The 20,455-nt window shown below is 35.9% G+C and overlaps 2 protein-coding genes across 3 annotated transcripts in view; both read left to right on the top strand.

The window, feature by feature from the left end:
- LOC142339055 (T-complex protein 1 subunit eta-like) overlaps positions 1–8,260 on the top strand; it is a 235,886-nt gene extending 227,626 nt beyond the window's left edge. For both annotated transcript variants that reach the window (XM_075388714.1, XM_075388715.1), the window contains 3 exons: positions 4,891–5,027; positions 5,303–5,478; positions 7,848–8,260. In XM_075388714.1, coding sequence (XP_075244829.1) covers positions 4,891–5,027; positions 5,303–5,478; positions 7,848–7,904 — 370 coding nt within the window. In that variant the 3' untranslated portion in view covers positions 7,905–8,260. The remainder of the gene's footprint in view (positions 1–4,890; positions 5,028–5,302; positions 5,479–7,847) is intronic.
- A 518-nt stretch (positions 8,261–8,778) lies between these two features.
- LOC142339054 (innexin unc-9-like) overlaps positions 8,779–20,455 on the top strand; it is a 55,664-nt gene continuing 43,987 nt past the window's right edge. The window contains exon 1 of the mRNA XM_075388712.1: positions 8,779–9,049. Coding sequence (XP_075244827.1) covers positions 8,872–9,049 — 178 coding nt within the window. The 5' untranslated portion in view covers positions 8,779–8,871. The remainder of the gene's footprint in view (positions 9,050–20,455) is intronic.

Here is a 20,455-nt window from a genome sequence, read left to right on the forward strand (position 1 = left end):
CTGCTATGTTTTTTTAATTCGTCGAACTTTTTTTCGCTTTACCCATTTTGCGTGAAATATTTTTGACTTCTCTAGGCTAGTTTCACTCTTCTGTCATTCCGCTCAAAGTCCTTTTAAACAGCAGCTGCTCAGCAAAGCAATTCAAATTGAAGAGAGTCAGTATAAAAAAATCAAAGTCAGAAATAGAAACGGGATAAACTCATAAAGCCCATTTTCAGATGCCCGGTACTTGAACTTTGTTCTCATAAGTTTTAGTTACTATCTATAATGCTTATTGGTATTGATACTAGACCCTGTAGCCTCTCACTTAGAGACAGGAGTATGTTCAATTACGAATTGACATCAAAATAAATCGCACTTAAAAATGTTTTTATACAAAATTCAATTTTTGTCGATTTTTTCTTTTCTTTCAATCCCAAGAGAGTTATGGGAATCAACGGCGGCTATTTTCCGGCAATCTGCCGGGTATGTTATTAATCTTCTTGGTCTTCTTTGATGCAATTTTTTGTACTGCTGACTTTTCGTCTCATAGTTTTTTTTGTTTTTAACATATGACTTTTCTTCTCCGAAAACGAGATAAACAAGTAAATCTCTGGTGGTATTGAGCCGTTGAGCAGCTCTGTTAGAGCTTTACTAGTCTTTTAATGTACAAATCGCCAGACCTGCTGGGAAGACAAAAAATTTTTGTCGGAAGGCATTTTTTTGCCCCGCTCACCCCTAATTGTTCCCAAATGATGTGTGGCAATTATTAGTGCCTTGTGAATTGCTATCGAGCAAAGTTTGAAGCAAATATTGTGAACGTGTGAGTGTCTTAAGTTTCTCGAACTTGAACTTCTTTGACCTAAAGTCGTCTGAAGTGTATATAAGCTCTAGCGGCATTATTTCAAACCCACAAAGGAGTTTGGAGCATAATATTGAAGTACGTCCCAAGTGAACTAGTGCCGTCTGTTCATTTGGATTAGTTCTTCCAATCATACTTTCTTCTTTAGTTTTCCATGCCATAGGGTGATCTTTTACGGGGCGGGCGATGACGCCCTATAAATGTATTTTTTGTGCGTGTTCTCTTGCTATTGTTTTCACAGAAGCAAACTTTCCGAATTTTTGCCAGGCTAATCAATGTAATATATAAGTGATGGCAAAGAATTAATAATTGAAACGTCGGCGAAATCTAGAACGGCCCTATCCGCAATTCTGCTTTTTCTGGAAGTGAATTCTATTGAGTGTATGCCAGGAATTGTTTACATCCAGTGAGAAATTCTAAAACGCAGGAATGATTGAAATGTACTGAATTCATGTGACGACTTTGTGTGAAAATTAATGCGCATGGCGCGATTCTAAGAAGCAGCATTTTTCACGAAATTGTTGATCAGAATTTAGAAAGCTCATTGCGGAAATCTTGTGAAAAATGTTGATATCCGCGTAAAGTACCTACGTATACCGTAAATGTCAAAACAAGCCACGAGGACTTATCAACAATAAATACGAAAGAATTCCATCCAATTTTTGCTCACAGGGTATTGTGTTAGCGAGGATCTTGAGAAACGTGAAAATGAGCACCTCGCTCCTAGAACGAATGTACTTTACGGATTATTTTGCTCAGACGGCTTGTTCGTTTCCACAAAGAAATTTTGAAGCCCCAAACGTTCCTTATCACGCTGCGAAAGGATCACCGAAGACAGCTCTTTTTTAGCAAAAACTGTTGAAAAAATGTGAAGAACTCAGTTATTTTTAGTAGCCGCAAAGCGATAGCTGAGGCTATTATCGGCCTTCTCTTGGTTTTTTACAATCCAAAAAAAGTACTGGGGTGGAGTATTGGAAAAGTCACTTTTAATCACTTTTATTGGTGTGAATTTTGAAGGAAATGAAAAACGTGAAAAATTTTGGAGGGGTTTCGGTGCTGAACAAATTTGAAGAGCATATTTCTGGTAATTAATATGAATTTAATGCCAATTTGCAGGTTTCTTTTTGTTTTCTTTTAGTGCTTTGTGTTGGATTTGAATAGACTCTTATTACTTATAGAGTGTTTAGATATCAAGTGATTACAGTTTTGTTGCTGGTTTTTTGTTGAGTAAAACGGACAATAAACTGAGAAATTTGAAATTATTTTTCTTATTTTTTTTTGCTTTTTGTCGTTTTTCTTATCTTAGATAATTTTCTCAGCCTATTATGTCTTCCATGTTGATTTGCGAGCATTTCAATCATCTATTGGCTCCAAAGTACTTTTTCTGGTTCTATGTGCTCTCGTAATATCAAAAAAAACTAATATCAAAAAGTCAAGTATTTTTTTTTTCAAGTAAGTTGTTTTTAAATGATTTTTGTTTTTTCAATTTCTTATAGCATTGGGGGAAGTCTATGGTTCAGATTAGTTAATTTTGCTGCACTTTAATTTTTCTTTTTTTAAGATTTGAGTGGTTTTCATAAAGATAATTATTAGCCGCCGTCAGTCTCACAAATGGCTATTATTTAGGTGCTCTCCTTTTGACCACGTTTTTCATTTTACATGAGTTACCCTTTTCACATTTGACTTCTGGCTCAACTCACTCGCTATTTCAACTGAATATATTCTAAATTGCTTCACGAATTGAATTACGAAATGTAGTGAATACGGTCAATGTCAAAAGAGCAAAATCAAAAGAAACGGGATAAACCGATAAAGCCCATTCAATAAATCATAAGAGCATTAGGCTATCAAAGTTCGTTCGGGTGATTGATAGCTGACATTAATTTTAAGCTTAATACCCTTCAGTTTAGAAGCTGAAGTATGTATAGGTTTAGAATCCAACTGAAACTGCACACTTGAATTAAAACAATTTTTGAAACTATGGAAAAAGTTTGTCAATTTCAATCGCTTCTTTTTTTTGTTTTCTGTTTCAATCCCGTTGTGCGTCAACGGCGGCTATTTTCTGGTAATTTTTGGCTATGTTTGAGTATTTTTGCTGATTTTGGCGGCTTTTATTCCTTTTGTTTCATTAATAGCCGCACAGCGATAGCTGGGGCTATTATTGGCCTTCTCTTGGTTTTTTTGTTTCGTCGTCATGATTGTTGTTACGACCATATGACGTCACAACCACTTCAAATCTGCTTTTTGTTCATTCGTTCATGCAATTTCATTTGAAGTGCGTGCGTGACGTCATTTTTCGCTCTAAGCGGAGCGAGTTTTTTGTTCAATCGCTTGATTAAATTTTTGGTCACACTTGACTTACCTCACTCTCAAAAATGACTTCCTCACTTTGAAATTGACTTTTATTTACTTTAATTCAAAGAGATAAGGTCAAATGGGTGTGTATCACTCTAAATGAAGGTTATTTGAGAGCAGCCAATAGAGGCAGCAAAAACTTATACAGATTTATAATCAAAATATAACATATCAGCCTTCAATGAAAAGACGATTTTTTGTCTGTCTTTTTACTGCAGATCTACGAAGCTATTGCGGCTATTTTCTGGCAATCTGCCAGCTATGTTTTTTGTTAATTGATGATTTTGTGCTTTTCGCTGGTTCTTACTGTTCACTTTTTCTAGAGCTGCTGCTGAAAAACACTGGAAGCCAGACTGGGACCTTTTCATTAAAAAAATATGAAAATTTCTATATTCATTGTTTTTTTTGCTTTTTTAGTATATAAAATTTTTGGTCTTTTTGTCAATTTGCAGTCGTTCAATGTACGAAAGCTAAACATTTTGCATGGTGTTTTGCCCCTGAAATTTTTGTGAGATGCTTTATCATCTTTTCTGGTCCAATTCATTGTCATTGTTCATGTCACTTTTCACACATTTTTATGATTTTGAAGTCGAATGTGAGTAGTGATTTTGGTCAGGCCGAAACAGGAAGAGGAGTCAAAAAGCGAAAGGTTTTTGTGGCGTGAATTTTATTGGCTCGGACTTTAAAGTAGAGTGAGAAAACGTGTTTAAACAAAAATTCGTAGTAATGGAATTTCGGATTTTGCTTTCTCGGTTGTGATTTTTTGTTAACATACGGGAATTTGACTTTGATTTGTTTTTTTTATTTTTTATTGCGTTTCTAAATGGTTTTTTCCAAACCATTCATTGTATATTTTAAGTACTAGTTTTGTAATCAGTCAATGAAAGTTCTTTGAATTGCAGGTCAGGACTTGTCCTGCTGTTTTTTAATTTCGTCGTCACGATTTTTGCTACGACCATTTCAGTCACAATCACTTCAAATCTCCTTTTTGTTCATTCGTTCATGAAATTTCAACGGAATTGCGTGCGTGACGTCCTTTTTCACTTTTAATGAATAGATTTTTTTCACTCGCATGATTATTTTTTTTTGGTTACACGTGACTTACCTCACTCTCAAAAATGATTTCCTGACTCTGAAATTGACTTCTCTTTATCTTAATTCAAAGAGATCAGGCCAATTGATTGTTTTCACTATAATTGAAGGTTATTTGAGAGCAGCTAATAGCAGCAGCAATAGGTTGTACAGATGCTTAATCAAAATTTAACATCTCAGCCCTTAATGAAAAGAATAAATATTTTTGGTCTGTCTTTTTTTTTTTTACTTTTTTGAGACTGCACATCTACAAAGCTATTGCGGCTATTTTCTGGCAGTCTGCCAGCTATGTTTGATTAATTTGAATTGATTGAATTGGTTTTTTTTTCGCATTCAATTTGGCGGGAGTTTTGAGTGGCTGAGTGGTTTTGAGTACTTTAGCATTTGAATAAAAGTTCTCTGCTGTTTTTGTATCTGTTGAAGTAAATTTTAACTATTAGTAGACCTTTGATAGATAATTTTTGACGGACAGTAATGATTGGAGGTAGATGTTCGATATGTTCGCGATAGGTGCTGTAAAGAATAGTTTTTAGAACTGAACTACGGCTGTATGGAGATGGAGAATGAGACTGTTGCGATGACTGCATTTATTTTTTTTTCAGGTCAGTGCAAGGCAAAGAGCAGTTGTTCATAACAGCCATGGCGAAGTCTCTGGAGGTCATTCCGAGACAACTCTGTGAGAATGCGGGTTTCGATGCCACCAACATCCTCAACAAGCTCAGACAGAAACACGCTGAAGGTAACGTAACCAAAATAATAGATTGAGTACTATCGTTTTGTGCAAAAAAACGTCCTATAGTTTTGGGATTTTAGCGTTGAATTTGTGTTTTTCGTAAGTTCAAATGCCTCGATTGGAGTGTGAACCAGTAGTTTCAGAAGAATTGAGGGAATATCTCGTGGTGAGTTGAAATCGTACTAGCTCTTGGTTGTAGTCAAACTGTTTTATTTATAGCAAATCAGTTTTTGCATCTAGTTGGTCATTTGTATCTGATTCCCAATTGTATATATTTTCAGGTGGTATGTGGTACGGTGTAGATATAAATAACGAGGACATCTCAGACAACATGGCTGCTTTTGTGTGGGAGCCAGCTCTGGTCAAGATCAATGCCCTCTCTGCAGCCTCAGAAGCATGCTGTCTCATTCTCTCAGTTGACGAGTCCATCAAGAATGCAAAGTCCACTGCTCCACAGGTATCTTCTATAGATTTTCTGTATCAAAAGTAGAAATTAGAATCTTCCTTTGCATTTGATGTTTTTGGAAAAAAATGGCAAGATTCAAATTTTTGAGCACTCTAAAGTAGAGGAATGGTATTTGAGAGGGAAGCCAAAATTGATAGTTTTCTTGAATCCTCTGTGTTCTGCTGTGAACACTTGTGAGCTTTTGTGAAGGAAATAGGGATTTCGACCGCGTACCCTAATAGTGGGTGGAATTAGATTGCATTACTGTTCCAATGCATGATGGCGAATGAGTTCATTCAATGACTTTGGGGTCTTCCAACTCTTACCACGCCAAAAAGTAAAACATTTGACCTATTTGTTAATAGCTGCGATAGCGGTATCTGAGCGAATCTATTATTTGCCTTATCTCGGCTTTTGAAATTCAAAGAATTTGAATTATAATGGGGGCGCTATCTTTTTTCAGATCTGTTAACACATTTTTATGATTGAAGTCAAAGTGGAGTTTTGTTCACACCAAAACAGGAAGTGGAGCAAAAGAACCAGTGGTTTTGCGGCTTGAAATTTTAAAATTAATTTCAATTGGGGGATGGGATATGAGCTCGATTAGGCAAACAAAATTTTTGTGACCATTAGGCGGAAAAAGTAAAGTTTTGTGGACATTAGGCGGATACCGTTTAAAACACTTAAAAACTGAACTTCGAAGTCCCAGTGACGCTATGAAATACTCAACACTCCTTGAAAATTGTCTCTACACACATTTAAAAAATATTGATTGAGCATTTTCAGCATTTCAGTTTAGGTCCAACCATCAATTATGGCAACTTTAGAAAGAGTTTTTCAACTATTTGGAATAAAGACGTCAAAACTCCACTTTACTCCACCGTTTAGGTTCTCCACTCTTTCACTTGAATTTTTTGCTCAATTCTGTGGCCTAAATATTGCCGACGGGTATATAAATTATTTAGGTTTTTTTAAAAAATAAAACAGTATATTATACATGTGTACTTGATAGCTTTCAATACTTTATAGCTTCAAGTGGACTGTGAAGTACTGTTTGTTTATTGCTCTAAAGCGAAGTTGTTTTGTTAGAATTTTAATAATCCCGGGGCCTTATGCGGTTTTTCCCTTGACCGAGTTTTCGTCTTCCTTTTGACTTTTCGTCCTGAAAAACGAGATAACAAGCAACGCCATGAGGACAATAAGTTCTCTTAGAACCTTTCGGCTTGCTAGACTGTACTTATGCGATTCACTGAAACTGTTTCCAAGACATAAATTCATGGTGTGAAGGGCGATTCTAAGCGTTTAACCCCAAAACCACTTCACCCCCGTAATCCTCACCCCTTCACATCCTTCCCCTTCCAGTCGTTACCCAGCGCGCTCGAGCCCCCCCCCCCTCGCCGCGCTCATCCGACGCTCCTTCAATTAAACTAAAGCTAGCCTACCTAAACCTAGCTAGCAGCTAACTACTGATAAAGCCAACCAATCGCGAGTCGTTTAAGAGCAATTCGCCCGATTTTAGTCGGTTATATGTGTTTAATTGGTACTCGCTTTATGTCCACAAATCTCAAATTCAAACATTTAGGCTAATGGCATAGTTTTAGGCTAATGGTTACGAACATTTTATTGGCCTTATCGTGTTTTTGCCTAATATCCTACGCCTTCATAAAATTTCCTTTCTCAATTGTGATTTTTTGATCGATTAGGCGGAAAATTTAAAGTAAAGTTTTGTGGACATTAGGCGGATACCGTTTAAAACACTTAAAAACTGAACTTCGAAGTCCCAATGACGCTATGAAATACTCAACACTCCTTGAAAATTGTCTCTACACACATTTAAAAATTTTTGATTGAGCATTTTCAGCATTTCAGTTTAGGTCCAACCATCAATTATGGCAACTTTAGAAAGAGTTTTTCAACTATTTGGAATAAAGACGTCAAAACTCCACTTTACTCCACCGTTTAGGTTCTCCACTCTTTCACTTGAATTTTTGCTCAATTCTGTGGCCTAAATATTACCGACGGGTATATAAATTATATACGTTTTTTTAAAAAAAATAAGACAGTTTATTATACATGTGTACTTGATAGCTTTCAATACTTTATAGCTTCAAGTGGACTGTGAAGTACTGTTGTTAATTGCTCTAAAGCGTAGTTGTTTTGTTAGAATTTTAATAATCCCGGGGCCTTATGCGATTTTTCCCTTGCGAGTTTTATTTTATTGGCCTTATCGTGTTTTTGCCTAATATCCTACGCCTTCATAAAATTTGCTTTCTCAATTGTGATTTTTTGATCGAGATTTTTTCTAAATACTTTTTTCGAATTAATTCCTAGTTATTTTAGGTCTATTTTTTGTCCAAGCTATAAGCTTCTTTTCTTTTTAGGACAACAGACCCGTGAAACGGCCAGGTGGCAGAGGCCGAGGACCTCCCATGTTCTAAGAACCCTACATTGAGATAGAGCTACTTAATGCCTCGAAAAGCTCCAATGAGAACGCAGTGCATGATTGAGCTTTTGAAACGACATGGAACCCAAGAATTAGCCCTCATCGCAACATGAATAAGAACTGCCATTGGAATTAAAGTCTAATATGAAAGTTACTTTTAATTTGTACAAAATCATAAGAATGAGTTACTGATAAAAGAATAAATTGCCATGATGTTGAAAGCTGCTGCAATATATATTGTTTTCCAACTGGACTGGATTTGAGGCAATTTTGAAGTGATTTAAAGTTGGCTTTGTGTAAATGCTCTTGTTGATAATCTCATTGCAAGCTATAATTTGAAATTTGCTCCTATCATTTTTACACCACTTACATGTAACAGTTATAGTTTTAAGGTTGCTTCTAATTAACCAAAAGTGGGTTTTTTATAAATATATATTGAGCTAATTTGCATCTAATAACCGACTTTTTGTCATCACATAGAGAACAATTCTGGAAAACGGAAAGCTGCAATTTAAAAGAGCCTTAAAGCTAAATTATAACAAGAATTCGATTGCCTTTCACAAGAATTTCTGGGTACTCCTCCTTCTAGGAAACGGTGCCATATTTTCAACTTTCTTTGCCTTCAAAAATGTATGCTGTGTTCAAAAATTGTGTGACAAGTGATTCGTGTATCGATGAATTGTTGACAAAACGCTTTTTAATCGTGCATGCTATCATAACTTTTGAATAGTCTATTGTTTATTAGAAGAATAAACGTCTTTTCAAGTTGAGCTTCTGAGCACTTAGCCAGAGGCATTTTGGTTAAAGAAACGTTGTTATAACGTATAATATCTCACAGCACTTTGACCAGGCAAGCTGATTTCAAATTAAATATAACCAAGTAGAGCATTAGAGTTACTTTCACTCAAGAGCATATTTTTGAGACGTGTTTATCGAAGTAAGTTTGATATCGACGGCTAAAGATGCTAGAACAGCTTTTTGATTATATTAAGGATCTGAAACAGTATAAACAGGCAACCTTCGCTGACAGATTGAACTTTTATTATTCCACTTACTTTTTTCTCTACCTGGCATTAACCACAACTTTCACTGGATATGTGGGTGATCCTCTGGATTGCTGGACCCCAGAATATTATACATGTAAGTACGGTCATTCATTTTGTCTGTAGTGAATACTGCATTTTGAAAGAAATGAAATTTTTTTAACTTCGAAGAAATTGAACTGACAATTAGCTTGGTTAACATCATAATTATGGCCAGCAACAGTGTAATGAATCACATCGCAGACCATATCAGTTTCTTATCAACTCGTGCAATGGACCATTATTGCAGTTCGCACTTCGTTATTGCAGTTCTCCCTACCTTTGACTATAAGAAAAAAGATAATTAGAAGGACAAAATTATGCCGAGCAGGCTGTTTTCTGGGTAGCCCGATCAACACGGAAATTTTCATTGATTTAAAATAGTTTATTACTTGCTCTCAAACGCAGTTTAGCAGTTATAATAGTACCGTGGTCTTTTTTAAGCGATTTTTCGCTTTTCTGGTTTTTCATCTGACCCATTTGACTTTTCATCCTCAAAAACGGGATGAGCAGGTAGCACATTAAGTGGCTGAACAGCTCTCATAGTTTCTGAGTTTGCGAATCACCAAAACCGTTTTGAGAAGACAATTTCAGAGTGTGAAGGGCGATTCTTAAGTTTGACGCCCAGCGAGTTTTCTTTAGAAATGTAATAACGGTAGTAGTTACAAATCAAAGGAAAAGAACAATTTTTTTTCTACAGCCAAAAATGAGTTTTTAGCATGTTAGAAATTTTTAGCATTTTTAAAATATTTTAAGTTGAAGCTAATCTTGCAACTTGACTCCATTCGGGCAACCCAACTCCTACAACGCAAAATAGAGAGCTTGCCCGCAGAACTGAGGAGAAACTCAAACTAACTAATCGAGCCTGGTTTTACTGATTCGAAGGTGCAGAGTTAAAAAAAAATTAAGTTCAATTAAAAACCTAAATGGGAAGAGTTGAGTGATGAAACCATTTTTTCGTGCATTAGGGATAATTGTTACCAACAGTTGGCCTCAATGGCCATACGAAGTGAGTTAGACCACTTAATATTGCTAACAAGTATCGTGTAGACTTAACGCAAACTTGAAAAAAACCATTAAGTGAAAACGTTACCGAAAAGCCTATACATTGAGTACGACGCATTGAAACCCTAAATGACATTCTACATTTGTTTCAAAATTGTTCTTTAAATTTCAACAAAAATGAGAAATTTTTTGAAAAAAATTATGGATGACAAAGCAGGCGCTGTCCTTTGCACGATGAGGGATTTTGGTATCTCTGCTGCTTTTTTCAGCTCTTTCAGATGATATGCGTAATTTTCTTGCGTCGTTTTTTGAATGAAATTGAACAACGTTGCGCATATTTCGGCAAATGTGTTGATCGCTCTGCTATCTTTTCCAATTTTGTGAGGTCATTTTTCCAAATTTTCATCCTCAAGCTGCGAGGCTCCTCAAATGCGAAGATTCTTGTGGACATTTTGATTAATGTAGAACGGGATGATAACATTGCATATACTGCTTTGGAGCAATAAGTAACATCTTTTTGATCGGGCTTCAATTTTAGTGTTCTTTGATCTTGAGACGCTATTTGTCAGTTCTGGATGTAAGACGAATCATGGCTCTTTTATTGGTGATTCCTGGTAAGTTTACCTGCCTCGCGTTGTGCAAAGGACATTGATGTTTCGATTTCATAAACGCTGCTGTTTGGCTCCGCCCATCTTCTCATCCAAATAGCCCTCTATTTCTCATCTAAAACTTTTCCCATACAAAAAATGTTCGGGAAGCTTTTCTTCAAAAACATAGTTTTTACTTTTTCCTTCTGCATTTATAGAACTCAATTTTTTAATTCGGTTGTTTTTTAAAACATGCTTGCATTACTGATATCTTCTGTTTTTGTTGACAAATACCAATTTGATGCGCTAATTTTTTTGTGCATGTTTGGTCGTAAAAGAAATGATTTTTTTTGGAATCTTTGATATACAATTTCGTCTTTTCTGATCAAAACTGTCATACGTGTACATCAATCATAAAATTAGTGCAAAAAAATCAATATGATGTAGCATTTTTATTCAAATTGTTTTCCCATTCAATTCAATATTAATTTTCTTTCATTTTGTTTTCATTTCCTATGTCTTGGTTTATGTCTGTTCATCCAAATTTTACTTCCCGCGTCGTGTATCAATGCTTTGTTCATAAATACCATTTGCTGACAATTACTTTTAAAATAATTCTTCTGTAATCCTTGCTTCGAAATCTGTTATTTAGTTTCTCTTTTGATTTCGTGCCGCAAAACTAAGGCCCACAATAATTGGGTATTTCGCTCAGCGAAATCTGTTCTAGAAAATAAGCCGTCATCTCGCTCCGCGAAGACTGTACTAATTTAAAAAAGTACGACATGGCACAAGCAGCAAACAAACGAACCCCTGTGGGGGTTGACTCATTTTGAGACAAACCAACCTCAGGCCCACCTATTCGTTGGGAAAAATTAAGAATTCAATATAAGCTAGCCCTGTTAGCAGAACTCTGTTGGAAGAAGCGTTTATCAGACCCCAAAACATAATATACGACAGGCATGTTTTTCTCATAACGAAACAACAGAGAGGCGAAACAGTCAAACAGTTCTACGGAAAACTTAGAAAACTGGCAGAAAACTGTGACTTCGAAAACAAAGAAGAGGCAATCATAAGAGATGTCTTTATATTTAATCTAATAGATCCCGAAATCCAATCGAGTTGAAAGAAACGGTGAAATCCAGGAAAAACCTTGCGATAGCGATCAATATGGAACTGGATTTGAGAGATCAGCAAAAAATCCCACTTCATAAGAAAACGCGGGTCCTGACAAGACTGAATGCGATTCAATACCCAGCTAATATTCGACCAGCGGTTTGGTCATCTACAAAATATAAATCAAAACAAGCTGCCCGACCTCCAGCATTCCACTGCCAAAACTGCAGATTGTTGTGAACTCCAGGTCGCAACGATAATTGTTTTGCACTTGGTAAAAGGTGTAGTAATTGTGGTTTATTCACAGTAGTAGCAGACGGCTTCAAGTCATTAATCGGCCGCGATCTCTTCGAGCAACTGGCGCTTGCAGTTAGGCAACTTCCATCTACAAAAAGTAATAAAGTAAACAAATTTACTTCTTAATGTCCAATCAAATAACAATTAGCAACACATATTCCCAAACTAATTACTCGCATTGGAAGATCAAAAATTATGTAGCTAAGTTGGAAAATCATAATAAACTTTTCAGCCGAAACATGAGACAGAAAGGATCGATCCGATTAACTTACATGATAAAGTAAACATAGAACTTACAAAATTAATTGATAAGAAACATATGATAGAGCTAGCCAGTTGTCCAGATCAGTACTTTATTTCCGATAATGTAGTCACAGTTAAAAAAGATCACTCAAAAAAGTTGGCACTAGATTCCAGAATTTTTAATAGAGCGACCCAAAAAAATTGATATCAAATGCCACACATAGAAAACGTGATTGAATCAATTTCTCACCAATAATGCGCCGCAAAACACTTCTTTTTTCTCAATAATAGATCTCAAAAATGCCTACAGTCAGCCATATTCACACCTTGAAACTAACCAGTTTTTAGATCACGTTTTAATATTAAGCAAAGGTACAGATGACGTGCAAAAAAATTATATCTTTGATTGTATCTTTGATGTCACCCGGGTATTTGGGGGCTTGATATGTATGGCTACACATCGCTGATGGCCATAAATGTTTAAAGAGCTGATTGTTAAATGCATACCTGGCACAACTATTGGCGAGAATCTTCAATCGATAATTTCCGCAAAGCAATTTACTTCACATATACCAGGTGTTGAACCGAACCATGAAATATAAATTGATTTTGAGGGCCTATTGTTAATGAAAAGCAAAATGAAATATACTTTTTAGCAGCAATAGACCGATTTTCCAAATAACCTGCCGCATGTAGCTTCGGAAAAGAAGTAGACCCAAATTTAGCACAAACTTTAATCATTCATATGGCAAACCATGGTAACTCACGTACAATCCGATTTGATCAAGCGAAATGTGTTGTGGGAAATCAGGTAAAGAATTTTTATAAAAAAAACAAATAGATATTGAAGCACGAGTTAATGACCATCGGGCAATTGGACTCGAAGAAAGACTAATACCGAACATTAAAATTAGACTTGCATGTTCTAAAGAAAAAAGTTGGCTACAAATTCTTTCAACCTAAAGCAGGCGTTAAGGATTATAATACCTCAATATTTAAACAGAAAACAACAAAAATGGTAGAAAACCTAACACCCCGCTTAGCCTAATATGTACTTCTCATAAGCTGTCATATCTGTCGTTAGAGGGTAATTAAAAGTTTTATTTAATTGAAGACACAGTTGCCACAGACGCCACTCACCCGGACGACAATCGGATCAGTGGATATTGTAGCAATGCCGAAGTGGAGAAGAGAATGACACAAGCAATCTGCGAAGTGTACGAGAGGGAGGAAAACAGTGAGGATAGTGAACGACGATTTCTTTGATCGAGTAACCTTTGCCGCGCGATCTGCTTATCCGAGCGCGCAGTCCAGTTAAAACTGGGCCCGAAATTCAACGACAAAAAGAGGCCAAAGAAGAATTTGGAAGGCTTTTACGAGGTGGTAGCCCGGGTTCCAACACCGTCACAAAGAGCCCAACTATTTCCAAGATTTAAGAATGCGGCAAACCAATCGTGACGGTCCGCATCGACAACATTGCCAAATTTTGCACACAACTCGAACGTCAGGCTCCTCTGAAGATATACACCGACAAACGAGGGTCACGGATTGAACAGAAACTCATGAAGGCAGGAGGAAAAAATTTATTTGAGGGGAAATCCAAAACTAGATTAAAGATTTCTTGAGAAAAAATAAAGGAGACAAAAAATTAAACAAACGATATGAACCCGGCAGCGGATTCTCTTCCTCCAGGTCAGTTATAGCACAGGCCGCGCGGGGTGGAGACCCAAAAATGCCTAACTTTGCGGCCGTACGAGAACAGAAATCTCCCCCGATTGAACAGTTCGCTGGCAAAATGCTACTACCAGCTACATCAATCGCACTTCCATCAGACCTACAACAAATTCCTTCTGCCCACGCTGAAGATGAAAATAATGAGAAACACACAAGCGGACAAACCCGCAGACGCAAGGATTATTTTGGTTATTTTGACACCTCTTCTGAGTCCCTAAAGGAAGCCCAACCATTATTTAAACTTCGAGCCGGAGACATTGAAAATGTACGCTTCAATCATCGAAATGCTAAAAGCGGCAGCGGAACAGGCCCTCGAAAAAAAAAACATTTCGCCAGACATTCGACAAGTTTCTTTCGCCTGCTGACATACGAGTGCACTATTTCGCTGACAGCAGGATCCCGGCACCCGATGGCGCCTTTTCTCTGACAGTTTTTAAAGCAGAGCTAAATAACAACTCTGACTGAAACTGCTACTAAAAAAACGGTTAAAACTGTGTATTATTAACTATCACTAGCTATCTTAACCAGCAAAGATATTGTTACTACATATTTAACCGGAGATAAACTACTAATATTGTAAAGAATTTGAGTTTACAAAAATTTCCTTGATGTGCTAAATTAGTCAAATATCTAAGGGGTATGTCAGATATGGTGTATGTCAATCAAAAATTTGCTGCAGTAAAACTAATATAATGTAGGATTTTATTTCAAATTAATTTTCCCTTCATTTCAATATTATTCATGTTTTATTTTACTTTTCTTCCCGCTGTCTAGATTTATGTCTGTTCATCCAAGTTTTATTTCCCGCGTCTTGCTTAATTGTTTTTTTTCATAAATATCATTTGTTGACATATCTAAGGGGTATGTCAGATATGGTGTATGTCAATCAAAAATTTGCTGCAGTAAAATTAATATAATGTAGGATTTTATTTCAAATTAATTTTCCCTTCATTTCAATATTATTCATGTTTTATTTTACTTTTCTTCCCGCTGTCTAGATTTATGTCTGTTCATCCAAGTTTTATTTCCCGCGTCTTGCTTAATTGTTTTTTTTTCATAAATATCATTTGCTGACAAGTACTTAAATTTTAATTCTTCTGCAACCCTCATTTCGAATTCAGTTATTTAGTTTCTCTCTTGACAAGATGATGACTGTTTTATATAAATCGACCCTTCCTACGTTGAAGCTGACAATTCCGACTAATCCGACGCTCCTTGCAACAATACTGATTTTTTCGACAAAAGCGACAAAAATCGTCAAAAACCGTCGCTTCTTACAAGCAAAACCGATGAAACCGACAAAAACTGACGACGCTTCGTACGTCTTTTTTGTCGGTATTTGTCAATGCGGGTCTATCTCAACGCAATTATAACCAAATGCGTATTCAGATAGTGATTCTATGGCCCAGCTTTCTTGAATGTATAGATGCGTGTAACACTTTCTTATTCGAGTCAGCTTTGCCTGCTATCGTCTATGCACAATGATTACAGTTAGGCATCTAATTCTGTCGACCACTCCTCATTTTTTACAGCTCACATTTGAAAAATTGTTTTGGTTAATGCAACCTTTGATACTGATACTGTCAAGAAGTGCTTCGTGAAGAGCTGTGCTATTATACTCAAATACTCTTTCTCTCGAGGGTTCAAGATCATGTGATATATTTGTCCCTGATAGTCCAATAATTCGGCTGGAATCCGTTCTATGCACTGAGACTGGGACTGATTGAAAAGTTGACAAAAAAGTTGTTTTGTGTTGTGAGAAGTGTGAAATTTTCCTTACAATGCTTGTTTACTTCTGCCCAAAAACATGCTTATTATTCAAATTATTTTACAATTAGTGTTGGTGATTCTACCGGAATTTCTGGCTTTTAATTTGGTTGGAACTAAACATAATCTATTAAGATTTTTTTACTCAGTATTTTTATCTATAAACAAATTAAAATCCAAAAGTCTGCCAATCCAGAGTGTCAATTGGCTGTTAAATGGTTCATTGGAGCGATATTTTTACGATTGATAAAACCACATTTTTTTCAAAGCGATTTTGAAAAAAACTGTAATACATAAAAACCGTGAGCTTCGAACTATAAACAATATACAGTTTAACTGGTTGCTGCCCTGGAATCTCGAGTGGATGTTCAAGGTGGTCGGAACAATTATTAGGTTCTTTTTAACCAGTAAAATGATCTATAGTAATTATTAAATGCAAAATTCTGCCAACCCAACATCGCAATCCGCTAATGAATGACTCGTAGGAACGACAGTTTCTCACTAATAATTATAGTGCTAAGTAATTTCTGATAATTAAAATGGTCGCCCGAACTTAGAATGCTTAAAGTTTTTACTAGACAAAGACGACTACCAGTAATTATAACTTATCAGCGGTATAACCATCTTCCTTTAAAATGAGGAAACGGCGCTCAAAATAACTGTTTTCGCTCTAACATATAGACAAGTGCTGCTCTGAATTCATCACAAGATAGGTCGCGTCTGACAAAATTTTCAAATGGAAATATAGTGTATATTTTAATAATAATAATTGTGGTTCCTGCGTAATCGCAGCGGAGCAGCATTAGGCCACAGCGTCCTCTTCTCAGCTGTTCTTTTTCTTATAATTCCCCACATTTCAGACTGATCTATTTATGAGCAGAATTTTTTTTCGTCTGAAACTTTCACGTGGTACCATCATTGCAGCGCACATTGGTCAAGCTTTGGCCAACCTGAAGCTATGGTTAAGTAAGAGCTCATCTTCACACAGACAGTTTCACGGAGGCGTGTGAGCCAATCATTGGCGTGTGAACCAAACACCTCAAATTGACGTTTCTTATGCTGATTTGTCTAATTGGTTTTTTTTCAGTAGTGCTTCGAGAGCATGACAAGAATATAAATAATTTGTTATAATTTGGTTCGGATCTACAATGGAGACTTCATTCCAATAGATTTTTAAGTGGAGTCAAAGCTAAAATAGCTGGAAAATTTGAGGACTTATGCCCGTTTTCGGAAACCTACATTTGAAAAAATCAGTTCCAAATTTTGGTAAAATATATTTAGGCGGATTTATGCTTGGATATTATTATTAATATTATTAAATTGACTTGGTACCCGCGATGCTGGAATCACTCTGTTAATTAATTACAAAAGCAGGACCAATTAACAGGATACTGATAGTATTTAAAGTTCATAGCCTTTATCAACAGAGAGTTCAGCTGTTTCCGAAATAACACTGTTGGACATGTCCAGTCAAAAGTTGAGATGTCATTTCGCTGGGTGAGAACATTTGCATATTTCACAACTCTCAATACAAAATACTCTTCCAATTTGACTGATTTCGTTCAATTAAAATTGGTCCTCAAAAATTGTTTTGCTGCAGAACGGTTACTGCGTGGTCCCTTGAAAACTTCCAATAATCATCAAACTTAAGGGCAGTATCACAGTTGTAAATTTTGTTCAGCATAAGAAGATCATTTCGAACCAAAAGAAAACTGATTGCCAACAAATTGTTGTAAATGATGCTCGGATTGTAGTCACTATCTGTACAAAATTTCTTATTCAAAGCCCACTTGAGCGCTCGTCTTTGCATCTTTTCTAGTTTTCTGCAGATTGGTCAATTCGAGAACCATACATATGACGCGTAAAGGAGAATTGATAAAATGTAATTTGTGTATAAACTTACTTTTACTCTCGTATTTGTAGAAAAGGGAACGTTTCTCTTCAAGAAAAAAAGCTTTTGTTGTGCCTTTATTAGCCGCTGATTGATGTGACTGTCCCATTTCAAATTATTAGTAATAACTGTACCAAGATCATTCACCGAAGATTTGCATGTAATTTCTGTATCATCTGCATACAAGTGGACACTTCACTGATCTAACTTTTTTACATCAAAACATATAGCTTCAAACTTTGAATTGTTGAATTCCATTCTGTTTTCTTTTGACTATTAGATAGCTTTGTTTATACCATTTTGTAGCTAAAATAAATTCATTTGACTTCTAATAATTTTTGTGTCATCGGCAAAAAGATATGTGCTGTTCTCCATTAGAGATGGAAGGCCGTTAATGTACACAGCAAACATAAAAACCGCAAACACTGAACCCTGTGGACCACCACTCGTAACAGTTAACTCTGACGAGTAGTCATCTTTAACGAACACGCACTGCATTCTATTTGATAAATAATCTGCAAAAAACTTGAGAATTTGGTTATCAAGTCCAAAATGCATAAGCTTCAACAAAATTGCATTGTGATTTATTGTATCGAATGCTTTTGCAATATCGAGATAAATGCTTAAAGCAGACTCTTTAGCATTCAAACAACGAAAAATTTTTCCACAATACTGGAGCATTTGAGTGATTGTAGAATGCTTGGTCCTAAAACCATGCTGGCGATTGTCTAAATTTTTCCATAAGCGATTCCTAAATTTTCTATACAATAACTTCTCGAAAATTAGGGAAAGCGCGCATAATATTCTTTGACACTGGTTTGTAATTTTCTATGTCAATTCTCGACTCTTTCTTATGCAGGGGTTAAATTATTGCTTTCTTCCAGCTTTTTGGAAATTCTTGCTGATTTATATTTTTGTTAAACATCTCAGTAACAACTGGGACAATGGCAGTTGAAAAAGTTTTCAAGAAAACAATTTATCGTAGGACTCAGAACCCGAATGACAACTAAAGATCATTGATTTTACTTCACTGTTAGTGAAATACATATCTTCTAGACAAATTGTGGGGTCTGCTGAAGCGAGTGGCACTGAAAGAGTGATCGTGTCTTCTTTGAAAACAGATGCAAAATGTTGATTGAAAGCATTGGCAATTTTCAACGATCCAGAAATACTTTTTCCAGCAAATTTCATCTTGGTTGACAGCTGAGAAATACGACGAAAGCTCTTAATATTTTGAAAAACTGTCAAAATTAAACCTGCAAAGGAATTCAGATATACTGTTTTATCTGGTTCAAGTGAATCAGCTAATTTTTTTTCAAGCCTTTCAATTATATTGTTGTCTTTTTTGACGCCGTCTAGCTGTATTTAGAACACTTTCTGCGTGAATGGAATGAGACGAAAAGTAATAAGGAGATTCCCTTCGCTTTCTCGTTTTCCGATGAATAAAGGCCATACAGCAAAAGTTGATTTCATTATAAAAATTTTGAAGTGTGTGGTTTATATCTCCAACTGAAGCATCAAAGTAACTGAATCTTTCAGCAATTTTGGGAAGATCCGCTTTTTGGAAAGAATAAACCGATTTTGATTTCTCAACCTGGCCGGTAGAAAAATTTACTTCAGCGCTAATCATTGGGTGATCGGAAAATGTCGTATGGATCTGAGCAAAAGAAATAGTGTCAAGGAAAACCGCAAGAAATCAATCATTTTTAACGTTTTGTCCTCTATGAGAGAGCAAAATCCGTATTTTCGAAAAACCTGGCAAAACTTTTTTTCATAGGCATTACTACTGCTCAGAAGACTCCAATTAATTCCAGGAAGGTTTACATCACCTACTATGAGCACATTGATGAGATCTAAATCGTTTTTAAGAACTTTTTCATAAGCCGAACTAATAATGTCGTGTAAGTAAGTATCAAACAATTCAACTTCTGAGCGATAAGGCGAATCATAAGGTGGATTGTAAACATTTATAACAAATATTGCCTGCTGTAAATTGCAAAAGAGAGCCGAAGTTGCAAAGTCAACAGGAGATTTAGCTTGGATTGTTTCACTGTGAACATTAATTTCTGTTTTCATGCAAATTACAACTCCTCCTTGGCTATCATTACATCGATCAATTCTACTAACTACTCTATAAAAGTTTGAAATAAAGACACATGTCTGATCAACTCTCGAATCAAACCACGTTTCACTCAGACAGATGATATCGGGTTTATGAACTTTGAGATGAATATCAAGGCTGATTCTTCGATTCATATTCACCTAGGATCTACAGTTTAAGGACGAGATTTTGATGGCTGGTAGTCAGGACGTATGGGTGTTTTGACCTGTAGACGAATGCACACTATTAGGGTTGAAATTTTCACTGATAACTTTTCCCTTATAAAATAACTCTTGACCTTTAATGGAGAAACTGTTTTTTTTTCGTAGCCAAAAATTGTTTATCAAATTTATCTTCCGCTGATATAGTGTTTTTATTGTATTCCTCAACGGAGAGAAATTTTTTTACGACAACTCCAGAACCTTTTAACTTTGAAACAGATAGGAAGATCGTTCTGAGAGTTTCCCTAATCTGAAGTAGTCATGAATTACGACATATTTCAGCCCCATTATTTGCTTGAAAATATATACTACTTGTTTTTTGTCTCTATTCATTGCTTCATTTCTCGAAATCTGGTCTTGATTCTCCTGTATTCCAAAAATTATTAATTTGTCGCTCCTGTGATTTTCCGATTGTTGATTATATTGAGGTTTTGGTTGGCTATTTTGCTTCAGAGAACCCACACTGCTCTTTAAGTCTTTTATTTCATTTTGAAGCTGCTCAATT

This window comes from Convolutriloba macropyga, chromosome 5, assembly GCF_964194025.1.
Source record: "Convolutriloba macropyga chromosome 5, txConMacr16.3, whole genome shotgun sequence".
In the NCBI taxonomy this organism is placed as follows: Eukaryota; Metazoa; Xenacoelomorpha; order Acoela; family Convolutidae; genus Convolutriloba; species Convolutriloba macropyga.